Here is a 13,143-nt window from a genome sequence, read left to right as displayed (position 1 = left end):
CATTTAGCGTTTCAACACCTATTATCAAGTTCATCTTTGACACCCTGCAGCTTGGTTGTTCAGCTTCCCTTGGCTTCAAAACACAATGACAAAGTTTCAAAGCACAGCACATTTCAATCTGCCTGCCTGCCTGTCTGTTGTGTTATTCTGTCGCTTCTGTCTACAGGTGCAAATCAAGGTATTAAAAAGACTTGTCAAGAGCGGAGTTCTGAGGAGCCATGAGAAACTTGAGATGAAAAGTCGAACAAATTGCGTGAATTGAATGTGACTTTGGAACAAAGCATACCAGACAAGAGATACAGTAGAGAATACAGAAAGTATCAAAAAGAAGTTCCGAGTTTAGAGGAGAACTGAGCCTTGTGATTCTCTCTCTCTCTCTCTCTCTCTCTCTCGCTCACTCTCTCTGTTCCTCTCCTTTTGCACACACTTTCACGCACACACACACACACACACACAGTATATAACTTGACTGGTCCATCCCGAAGCCTCTTCTACTAACTCAGCACAAAGTACACTCTCTGCAGGCTCACAAAAGGCCCACAAACATGCTGCCTTTCAAAAAAGACGCACACACACACACACACCCACACACTCATCCACACGCACACACAAAGCACTTATCTTCTCTCTCTACACAGGCCTTTTTGAAGTCAGGAGACAGTGAGTTCCACCTCTCGTCTCTCCCTCTCCTTCTTTCTCTTTTTTTCATTTTACACCACTGCCCCGTTGTATCAGGCAGAATTAAGATGAAGACTTTGTCAGGAGGAAAGCAATCCTGGCTGGAGGCAATCGGGCAGAACAATAAAAAGTTAAACAGCAGAAGGGAGGAGAAGGTAGAGAGGGAGCAGGAAGAGCAGAATGAATGCAGGAAAGACGGGGGAAGTAAAGAGGAGGAGATGGGAGAGGTGTCGCTTGAGGAAAAGCAACTCTCTCCGAACACTCGGTCTATGAGGGGTGGAAGTAACAAAAATTAAATGATAAAACTAGATGTGATGAAAATGCTTGTGAATTGAAAACGAGTGATGAAAATGCATGTGAATTGCAAAACTTTTTGATTACTTTTTGATTGACGTTTAGGTATGAGGGCGTAGTAACACAAGTAACACAAATTACTTACTTTGGGCGGAAGTAACAAAAATTACTCAGGTAAATGATAAATCACTGAGCTATTTAATCAAATCTCCTCTGAAGTTACTTGACAATTTATCGCTGTTTTTTTGAGTTCACATGCAATTTCATCACAATGTTTTTCAATTCACATTCATTTTCATCACCTCTAAATTTATCAGTTATTTTTTGATATTTCCACCCTTCTGGGGCTCGCCTTACATGATAAATGGAAATGTTGAATGATATAAGTGGTGATAAATGATGAAAATGGCTCTGTTTTTATTAAATCACCACCATTTTAATCAAATCACTTGCCAGTTTATCACTCATTTTTTCAATTCACATGCATTTTCATCAAATCACTTAACAATACATCACTCAGTTTTTCAATTCACATGCATTTTCATCACTCTTGTTTTCAATTCACAAGCATTTTCATCACATCTAGTTTTATCATTTCATTTTTGTTACTTCCACCCCTCACCCCTCTAGCGTGCCGAGGGGACGTCAGGTCCGGCTGACGCTCTGCAGCCTGTAACCTGAGATAAAGATATGATGTTATGAAAAGACCTATCACTTCTAAAGACCTGTCTACACTTTCGCATGAAGTTTACCGATGAGCAAAGAGGCTTTTTCCGACCGTGTTCACGTTGGCAGCCTTAATAATATGTCAATTTACAACAAGAATAGGTTACAATAATGTCACCTGCTTGTACAGTATATGGGTAATATAGATTTTTCAATAATTAAATGGCTCGTTTGAAAGAGTGAATCAAGTTACAGGCTGTGTTTGCTTATGAAACGTTTTAGCATGGGACTTTTGCTTCATTCAAGGCGGAAATGAACCGCCTCCATCTCAGAGGATGGCGGATATTTTGGTAGTCTGCATATTCAAATGCTTTGGCAGTCTGGCAGAGGACGCACTGTGGAATTTGAACCCCATTTCTTCTTCAAGCTGTGATCAAAGGAAAGCGTTTGCTTGTTGACAGGGTAATTAGCACAAAGTATGAGTGCCGCTCCAGGATCCTGCTAGTAGCTGCATGTAGCCTTAAAGAGATTGGATGGTCTTGGCTGGGTTCATTTCCTCTTTGATGGTGTTGCGTTTAAGTCTTGCCAAAGCAGGTAATGATACTGCGCTGGCAATCGCGCAGCAGACTGCTGAGAGCATTCCCTCATGTCTCCACCTTTCCAAAGAGGGGAATTTGGGAAGAGAAATGCTACTTTTTTGATGAATACTGACATATACTCAACTTTGAGCGTGTACAGGTAAAAAGTATAGGACAAGGAAGAGCCTATAAGTAACCCATCTATATCACAAACATTATCACAGTACTAACACCTTAGGTCTATAACTACATTCAGATATAAATGTCCATACTCATCCACAGGGTTGAGAGACTTTCTGTGTAACTTTAAGTTATGCAGCGCATATTGACAAAAAGACATGAAATATCTGAACACAAATAGTCCTTGTCATGAAGCCAATGACCGGATAGCAAGATCCATAGCCCTTAGCATTCAGAGGCTCATCCATCACAACACAGAACCATGTCTATAAACAACATCAGCTCGACTGTGGCCTATCCGCTGCAATATTCCAGCTAGAATAAGTCCCATGTGTGACCTTTCTTGCTTCTCGGTGGGTGTGAGAGTGATATTTAACAAACTTCAAAAGCTTTAGGAATCAATGGCCTTATCTAGCACAGCCTTGCTGTGGCTGGGCTCTACTGAAACCCACCGCTTCTCACATTTAATTCTGTTTTTGTAGCGGCAAACACTTGGCAGAGTGCTTTCATTAGGGAGAAGAGGTCAGGAGTGTGCTCGCAGTATTAGTCTGTGTGTGTGTGTATGTTTGTAATGAGAGGGGGTATGGTAGTTATTGAATGTGCTTTACAATGTGGCATTCCTAGATAATTGGACTGGGCTGCTGATCAGCAGAAAGGGTCTCGGTCTCTCTCTTTCTCTCTTTCTCTCTCTCACTGTTGGACTCCCAAGGATAAGTAGGAAAGAGGCACTTCCAGTAGCTCCGCTGGAGGCATAAAATAGACACATGCAACACAGTGGGAGGAGAAGGGCATGCTGGGTAATGTAGTTGATTATGCAACGAAAAAGGGGATACGATCAGACGTACCATATGTGACTGAAGGGAAAAGGACAAACTAACGGAGAGAAAACGAGAGCTAGGGATTGAGATAGAGAGAGAGAGAGAGGGAGAGAATGGAATGAGGGACAGAGGGTGAGTGAGACAGATGAGAGAGAACATTCCTGGTTGTGTTCCAGAGATAAAATTGCAGTACAGAGGAGTAGAGAGACTTGAAAAGCCCAACTTTAGAGGGATGAGCTCACTCGTTTTCCCTTTGTAGGCCTCTGGCCCACTTTTAACACGCACACACACACACACAGACACAGACACAGACACAGACACAGACACAGACACAGACACAGACACAGACAGACACACTTCCAAAAAACACTAGACTCATGATACAAACAAATTTACAACTTCCTTGTAGCAATAAACTTAGAACTTGCAGAACTCTTTGTACAAATACAAATGAGATATTGTTGTGTTGACATAATGTCTGTGTCAACAATGTGTGTGTGTGTGTGTGTGTGTGTGTGTGTGAGTGTGTGTGTTTGTGTGTGCACGTGTGTTTTCTGCACTTAATAGAGGCCTTATGAGGCTATCAGAAAAAAGAAAAAAAAACAAAAAACCTGTTTTCATGTTTTATATGGCTATCATCTCTCCATGACTTACAGTGATGTCACTGTTCTGTTGATGCCACCATATTGGTCCACCTTACACCTGGTATTAGCATGCATTGTGGGTGTAAATGCAATGCACCTTCAATCCACATATAGGAGCTACGTATGGAAATAAAAGTGGCTGCATCAAAAATAAATACATATGTTGACCCTTATGGCAATGTCTGCTTTAGCTGCTGTCTACTTCTGTTCCCCTGTAACCTTGTTTCTGTGCATATGATGTTATTATTTCAGCTAAGACCAAAAACATATGGCTATATAGCTTAGATACAGACAGAGGGAAAAATAATGATAATACATAAAAAATAATAAATCAAAACATACTGTAAATGCATTATTTCAGACTGTTTCATGGGGTTATGTACAATTATGAGACATCAGGTATGGTCTGTGGTGCAAAACCCATATCAACAACACTTTACCAAAAGCAGGGAATTTCAGCTATTTAGTTCATCACTATGGAGACGGGTCTCTTTGGCTGATACACTGCAGAACTGCAGTGCAATCACCCTCAACCGTAGTTTTACTTAAACCCGCTTTCCTGCTGTAATGTCAGCGAATTACCAGCAAGTAGAGATTCAGATGAGTCGGGGAATAATGACTGTGTGTGTGTGTGTGCGTGTGTGTGTGTGTGTGCGTGTGTGTGTGTGGGGTGCTTGCTGTGACAAAGTGTTTTAGCTCTACTTGAGAAAGCTCTTTTCTACCAACCACTGGGGGAGGGGTCTCCAGGGAGCTGCAAGCTGACTCAGTCTCATCTGAAGCGCTCTGACTGGGGTCTCCCTGGAGGAACACACACACACATGCACACACACACACACACACACACACACACACATACACCCCTCCGCTGGAGCTCCACAAGATATGGTGGGTTGGTCGGCCCCCCGAGTGAAAACAAGAGAGCCGGTCCCTGAGAGCATACTGACAGCGCGATGAGGGAGTATGACAGTTCAGGAAATAAAACAAAAAAAAATAAAAAAAATAAAAAAAATAAAAGAGATTTCTCTTCACCTCTCTGTGATTTTTTTGAGCTGTCTGATTCTGTCTCTGTCACACGCAAACACCTAGATCCAAATAGAAACGCAGGCACACACACAGAGCCGCTCTCTCTCTCTCTCTCTGATACGCACATGCACAGCAACTGTCACTCTCTCATGCACACACACACTCGCACACATTATCTCACACACACACACACATAAACACACACCGACAGAGAGAGAAACCTGCCCCTACACATGCACACACTCACACACATGCACACTCACCCATGCACACACAAACTCAGAAACATGTACCTACACACTCACAAACATGCACCTACACATGCACACACACACACACACATCTTCCTTATACTTTATCTCTTTCTCTCTCTCTCTCTCTCTCTCTCTCTCACACACAGACTCACACACACACAGGCACTCATACACACACACATCTCTCTCTCATATCCAAACACACAGGCAGAAGCTCAGACTGATTGATGGGCTACGAAGAGGAACACAACCACACTTGGTAAACACACACGCCTCGCTGCCACAGCCCAACCACACTGTTACCAACAGCCACCAGCATCAAACAAGCATGGGCTGCAATTATACTCCATTCCCATAGTAGCCTTGGGCTCAGCACACACAAACACACACACACACACACACGCACACATCCGTCCTCGGTGCTAGACGAAGGGACAGACACGGTTCCATCAAACTCAGATGGGACCCAAGGTGTGACGGGTTGGTCAAGCATACAGCTGAATTGAAAAAGACTTAACTTTCTTCCGCATATAACCCGCTGCACTATTGCTACTACTTATCCCAAGAGGAACTGTTTGGGAAACACTCACTTTTCAGCCATCAAACAGAAGATACTATAGAGGGCTTTCTGTGGAAGTATCAGCTGCAGTGGCTGGCAGCACCGGCGCTGGATAGATACAGGATTGATATGTAATGGAGTATAATAGGGCTCCACAGTGATTACCAGTCTAACGTAATGAAAAGAGGATGAATTGTTCATTCTGGACATCAAATCTGACTAATAGAGAGGCCATTTGGAACAGGAAGCTCATTCAACATGTCTTTAATGTGAACCCCTGTATAATCTTTGCGACAACAGCAGCTCATTAACGAGCTGTGATGGCCGCACCGTTGGCCACGCATTAATAACTACTCTGATGTCGATAACTCACACCGACACAAACACCTCCTCTTCGCCCTCTTGTTTTGTTTTCTGGCACGTTTGCAGTCACAATGCACATACATAACATTAATCAGATGATGACTCGACGCGTAGCTTGACTTGAATTGTTCTAATTTTGTTTATTTAAGTTACTGCTGCTGTTCAATAATGCAATAATGCAAATGTACCAGGATTAACAAATGTGAGATGTAAAGCGTTAAATGTAAATGTCAGAATCGTCATGCCTTGCGTCTTCCCCCGTCTGTCTGTCTTTGTTTGGCCAGCCAGTATAAATGTGTGTCATTTGTTTGGGGGGCAGTTTGTTCTGCTCAGCTGCAGTTATTTTTGAGTTCTGTTCTGTTTATTTGACCTTTTGCATTGGGCCCAGAACAGCTTTTGTTGTTCCTGCACTTTCTTCTTCACTTTTCTTCACTTTCTTGGTCTGTAAAATGTCTTTTTCGGTAAATAAAACCCTTATATTTTGTGCACTCCTTGTGCCTGCTTGCTCAGCCCCACACACATACATTGTAAGAGAGGTTCATCTCGACAAGTCATTTAATCCAATATTGAGGCTTAAAATCATCTTTTCATTAAAACAAGCGAAAAAATCTGCCAAGTAGGTGAGATAATTTAACTTTTTTCCAATGCAAATCTACTCTCTTCTTCAATCAAGTGTCATTTTCTTAACAGTGGAGCGAACTGCTTAGTAACTCCATCTTGTTTCAAGATACTGACAAAAAATCCTGGAACTGGTGAAACTACATTGGAAACAAATGGAGTCACTTTTCACTTGAAGACTGAATATGAGTGTGGTGGCTTACATCACTGTAACAGGGAAGTGGACGCTCTCACCTTGCTCCGACGCCAGCGTGTCACATGATCCGAGGCTGAGGGCCAGCAGAGTCAGAGAGGAGCAGAGCAGCCACATGGTTTCACTCCTCCGAAACACGCCTCACCTCGACCACCAGCTGACGGACAGACAGACAAACAGAAAAGGGAAAAAGATTTTTTAAAAAGTCAAATATTTCCTCCATTCTCTGAACGCACCACCCACTGCGCAAACTCTGCCGACAGCTGCACATTATGCTTGACTACTGATTAGACGTTGATGTATATTTATGAGTCAGTCGCAGTTGATGTGCTAATTATGAGGTATGATGCGGGCTTTGTTAGTGGCATATGAATTAACAGGAACGTCCCTCATTAAGGAGTGTAAGTCTATAAAGTCTGATCATAATCATTATCCTGTCCATCTGGGTGGCCTTTTGACTGGGCAGCTGTGACGTACACACCCCCTACACACACACACACACACACACACACACACACACACACACAAACATACAAACATGTGCATGCATATGTGCACACAAACACACACACACACACACACAGACAAGCAAACAAAGCCATTCAAAGACAAAAAGAGAATGTACACACACCGCTGCTCATAAACAAAGACACCGAAGCACGGCGCACACATAAAAGTACAATGATTTACATGCAGGCTGGTTGGTATAAAGTCAAACAGACAGCAAGGCCAAAACACACAAACACATCTGGAGACTATTCTCCTGGAGCCATGGCTCTGTTGCACCAGATGCTTCCACGTGGCCCAACAGCAAGCACACACACACACTCATGCACACAAATAAATAAATAAAAGTACATGCCACGTCTATATAATCATTATATCCAGCCTCCACAACCCCTTTCCCTTATCACAACCCCCCGTCTCACACACACACACACACACACACACACACACGCATGCACACCCACCCCGCTCTCGCTCGCATAAACACATCCCAGCTGACCTCGACTTGCCCTCGGCGTGCGTGCGGACCCCATAACTCTGCGGTGTTTACAGGTACAGCGGGGCCCTCCAGGCAAGGCAGGCAGGGCAGGCAGGCAGGCGGGCGGGCGAGCAGACTGTGTCTCCGTACACACACCTGTCCCGTCTGGCAAGAGGAATGACCCCCCATGCTCCCCTGGGGGCGCACAATGTGGCGCTCCTGCACCGGGCCAAGGACACAGTGTGAATACCATCTAGCCCGACCCGCCTGCCTGCGGGGCTCTGCCGGCCGACAGTGTAGTGAGGGGAGAATGTTTCAGATTACACCGGAAAACAAGGACAGGCTTGACATGTCCCGCATTATGAATGATGCATTCAATTTTGGGGCTGCTGAAGTATCTCGCTAGCCTGTTGCATCACGCACAGCTGACGACTGAATATTTGAAGCCATTGCCGAGTTTATCTTTTACTAAGGTCTGCTTGCCTACTTTGTTTCCTTTCATTTGTGATGGGGTGAAAAGGCCAGGTCACAGCGAAAAGAGGTTAGAGATGTGACCGAACAAACAATGAGAACGATTCTCCATAATCATCCTTTGTCACAATGTACCTGCGTGTGCGTGCAACCGTTGACAACGCGTCCATTTTCTGTATTTGTGTAAGAGCAGCCGCGAGCCGAAGAGAAGTTCAAGCAAAGTTTTCCCCTGAAGTTGGAAAGGGTGAGAGGTTAATCAAAGCCTTCGAAGACTGTGTTCGAGGACTCTAAAGCCGCAGGCATTATTATAGGCTTCATGCCACATGATCACAATAATAAGAAAGTTCAAACAGTATGGCCCACGCCGCATAATGCATCACAGTCCACAGAACACAGGCTAAAGGAAAAGTTACAGCTCATTGTTATTATGATCTGGCCATAATCCAAAACAATTTAATAGGCTTCCTATTATGTGTCGCGGTGGATGTCTCTCTCCCTCTCACTGTCTCTCCCTCTCTCCCTCTCTCTCTCTTTACACTTTGTACACAGCTTCCCGGCCACCCAGCTGGCTGCAGCAGATAAAGGCGGCGTGGGGCTAGGCCGCGGGGCTGGCCCGCAGCCCGGTGTGCGGGCCTGTGAGCGACCGGGTCACTGGCTGCCGAGCCAACACAGGAACAAAAACAATGACAGATTTGAAGGTCTTCCAGCACTAAAATCCAGCACTAATAGACAAGCACTGGTGCACAAGTGATGACCAACATCCACAATCAGCGCAGCCCTCATTCTTATTGTCAGCTTGGACATTCTTAATGACAACTCTATGTTTCCCTTGAAGACAGAGTGGTTCTGGGAGCAATTTGGGTTCTGGGACCAGACTTATTGCCCATTTCCTATTCACAGTTATTGGTTCCAGTACTTCTTATAGGTTGAAAACATCTCCTATTTACCATAGCATATTGATAAAAGTGCACAGACATTGTCCTATACAGCAATGGAGGCAATTTGTGCTCAGAGCTTTGCAATTTGTTAAACATTTCATCATCGTTGTCTTCCCCTTACAGATGGAACGGCAGGCAGCCCCAACACACCACACGCCTGTTGAGGGGAACAGGCTATGACATTGCTCACTGAAACATGTCCTCTCTATGGCCAGACGGGAGAATTGCTTATTAGCCACCCAGACACGGATGATTAAATGACAGCGGACCAGTAGCCCACTGTTTAGAGTGCTTTGCATTCGCTAAAATGGGAGAACCCAGTGTAAAAGTGTCAATCATGTAATATTTGAGGGTTCGCTGCTTTTCCAGCTGTCTCTCTCAGCCAGCTGGAGCCAGGAGATTGATAGACAGCTCAGTTCTAGGATATTTGCTCCACCTCCCTGTGTCACACACACACGCGGGGGAGTGGATTTGGTGCTGGGCTATGAAAACAACCTCCCGCTCAGTCTGTGGGGTTGTGACCCTTAATGAATCCTCGAGGGAAATGGTCTCTCTGCAGAGAATGTATGGGGAAGTGCAGTGAAAGTTGACAAACATGCAACCGCAGGGACACAGAAGGACAGCATGGTGACTAGACGTGGGCAGGGAGGCTAATAGACTGAGGCTGTCAGACAGGTAGAAAGACAGGTAGGTATTTATGCACATATGCACACACACACACACACACACACACACAGTGCCGTGCTCATGTCATGAAGACGAAGAAGAACCGGATGAAATCTTGTTGTTACAGCTTGGAAATGTTCACTATTTGACTCATTGGAATGCCGACATTCAAGATGGAGTTCATAGGGTCAACTGTTGTCATTAACTAGTCGCTTTAAAATCAACTGTAAACAAACCGCAGCAGATATTTTCCTCATTTCATGAGTAGAGCTGATTCTATTAGTGAGAATATAACTGATTATTTTGATTTTTATCACTCAGGACTGCTGACATCAGTGGATTCGTTGCCTGTGCTGATGCCAGGTGGGAGATATCGGAGTGTTTTTGTAGAACGTTTGTTCTCAGTCGGAAGCTGGTATTTACAGTAAATCTGATATGACATGACCGCAGCAACACACACACACACACACACACACGCACATTCAGCATCGATTCTAGGAACTTGGAACCTGTGTACTCGAGGCCAAAACTGAATGTGCATTGCAGGCTTGTTACAACAGGGAACATGAAACGAATAAAAGTAACTAAAGATGCCTCGAGGCGGCGATAGACACTCCAGTTATCCACTGACCCGGAGCAATAGAAACTTGCAAACCAACAGAGACAATATCCAAACGGTATGGCACTCAAAATAGACTGAGGCAAGTTTTTACTAGTCTTGCAGTCTGGGCAGCGTTCAAGGCCTTCACTTGAATATTTGTGAATGAGAAAAGAGCTGCGCAACTGCAAAGCTGTGCAAAAAAAGTAAGGGATGTTAAAAAAAAAAAAAAAAAAAAAGACCGCATCTGTTCAGGGTTGCCTGGAAGTTCCAACTCCATGGACACTTTTGGCTCACTTGCATTAAGCAGTGATGTGAACTGAGGCCTACACTGATGACGTGAACCGGTTGGCCCCCGGCCCGCGCTACGCTTGTATATCGTCGAGTCAGCCTTCAGCAAGCAGACGATCCGTTGGTTTTCCTCAGCTTGACTTTACATTTCTGATAGCCAGCTAATGTTCGCTTCTCTGTCGGCTTGGATAAGCAGAAAAAAAAGGGGGAAAAATGGGTGATAAATTTTGCATCATGCCCACAGCACAGACTTAAAAATTGGAAGCGGTATGCAAAAGAGACACTACAAGGCCCACAGCTAAACACTGTGTGAAGCCTGCAGCGCGTTAAGAGAGCCGCTCTAAACACATCTAGGACATCAATTAGTAAAGTTATAGGGTTTTATATTCCCCGGGGATTAAGGAGGGAGTAGAAACTGTCACTGTACCCGGTGGCATTGGCAGGCTATCACAAGGGTTCCCAAGCATTTTCATGTCAAAGACGCCCAGATCAATACACTTTAGGCAACTGACCCCCATTTGATAAAAGCTTTGTTCCATTTGAGGAGATTTTTGTTGTCTGCCTACACTGTAGGTGGGGAGGCAGCAGTGGAGAGAGTGAAACCTCTGATCAGAAAAGTCAGTCTTACACAGGAATGAAAGAACAGTGAAATTGTACTCTTCCCTATTTTGCTGGAACACTCAAGGACCCCTGGGGGGTCCTCGAACCCCAGTATGGGAACCCCTGGCCTATACCAAAGCACATCAAAGCGTCCTCCTCCAAAACCACAACAGCCCTCAAGCCTCCGGATGCTTTTTTTTCTTTTTCTTTTTTGGCCACATTCCACCAGGCAGAATGCAAAAGCCAGGAGACATGGGATGGCTGACTAATGCGAAAAGCAGATGGGACTTTGGCCATTCACTCTGCTTCCTTCAGCACACTGCCCCCCAGGTATAGGGGATGGAAGTTACACTTGGTAGCCAACGCTGATCTCGGGTCAGTGGAGTGTTTTACCCCAGACATTGCCTTGTCAGAATGATTGGCACACAGATCCAGGAGCAGTGCCGCTTAGAGACTTTTCCATGCCGCAAAGGTTGGATGTAAAGTTTTGTAGAAAAGATTACTCAGCCCACAATCTGTTGCATTGAGGCCTGGCTTGGATGTGGGGGAAACAAAAATCAGCATCACTTTTCCAGCAGTCACCCCACTAGTTTTATTATAAGCCTCTTGTAAAACCCTAACAAAAAGCCAGTACATATTCTTACAGTATCCCAATAGGGATTTACAATGCGGCTGGATACTCTACAGATGAAACTTTAATGATCCCCGTGGGGGAAAGTGAGTTTATCACACTTTATGATATTTTTATCTCCTATGGTATCATTATAATATTCCTTTAATATCCCTATGTTATTCCTATAGGGACTTTAAGTGTGTCTGTGGTGCTCAATAGTGAGTTTATAGTGACCTTACTTCTTTTTTTTTTATCTCCTCTGGCATAATAATCCTATAATATTCCTATGGGACATACTGCAGTTATAGCCCCACCAGCCTGTTGCAGTGTTCGCCTGTTGCAAAAGTCTCGCCATAAAGTTCTAAAATCACTTTATCGATTTCTACACACTGCAGTCCTGCCCATAGCGCGCTTTATAGCCGACAGCAATATCGTTTGCCAAAACATAAACTTTCAAAACGTATCTCGGGGTTATCAGTTCCCAGCGTCACTAACACGTTGTTGTTTTTTTGGGTTTTTTTCACCCACTTGCACGCAGTTAAGCACAGTCCATAAAAAGCCATACCTTCAGCTATTGATAAATCCACAAAGTTGCGACCACATTAATCCGAAGTCAACGTGTGTGTATGTATATCCCAGGCACCCGAATGGAAACCGTTTAGGGCGCAGCGAATGCTGTTCAAATGTAATCCACGGTGGCTTTTTTTCCCTTTGACTTCTTTTTCTTGAGGCTTCTTCCAGGGAAAAAGAAAAGAAGAAGAAAAAAAAAGTTTCTGCAAGATTGTCCGTGTCCAACTTTTCCCCTCCCCTCTTCCCCGCTGCTCCTAAATCTAAGCCCGAGTCCCTGTAGTCTCTCTCTCTCTCTCTCTCTCTCTCTCTCTCTCTCTCTCTCCCACTTTTTCCCTGTCTGTCTCTCAGTCTCTCTCTCTTTTTGGGAAATCCTCCAGTGAGACGTGTAGTGACATCACCTGGTCCATAGTGGTGGAAAATGAGCCCGGGGCATCTCTCCCCCTACCTCTCCCTGGCCTCTCTACCTTCTCCTCTCCCTCTTTCTCCCCACCCACCACCCCCCTCTCTCCATCTCTACCTCTCTCACCTCTCGCTGTTTGATTC

General features: G+C 44.6%; 1 protein-coding gene across 1 annotated transcript in view; it reads right to left on the bottom strand.

Annotated features, from left to right (window-relative positions):
- The window catches only part of col16a1 (collagen, type XVI, alpha 1), a 70,734-nt gene extending 57,906 nt beyond the window's left edge, over positions 1 to 12,828 (bottom strand). Inside the window, exons 1-2 of the mRNA XM_071512051.1 lie at positions 12,596 to 12,828; positions 6,910 to 7,025 (exon numbers count right to left, since the gene is read on the bottom strand). Coding sequence (XP_071368152.1) covers positions 6,910 to 6,985 — 76 coding nt within the window. The 5' untranslated portion in view covers positions 6,986 to 7,025; positions 12,596 to 12,828. The remainder of the gene's footprint in view (positions 1 to 6,909; positions 7,026 to 12,595) is intronic.
- Positions 12,829 to 13,143: the final 315 nt, after the last annotated feature.

The sequence above is a fragment of the Centroberyx affinis genome, unplaced genomic scaffold, assembly GCF_046629955.1.
Source record: "Centroberyx affinis isolate AG114_WGS23_722 - 3 ecotype Tasmania unplaced genomic scaffold, CSIRO-AGI_Caff_v1 ptg006044l_1, whole genome shotgun sequence".
In the NCBI taxonomy this organism is placed as follows: Eukaryota; Metazoa; Chordata; class Actinopteri; order Beryciformes; family Berycidae; genus Centroberyx; species Centroberyx affinis.
The sequence above is the reverse complement of the archived record's forward strand: the minus strand, read 5'-3'. Positions and strand labels throughout refer to the sequence as shown.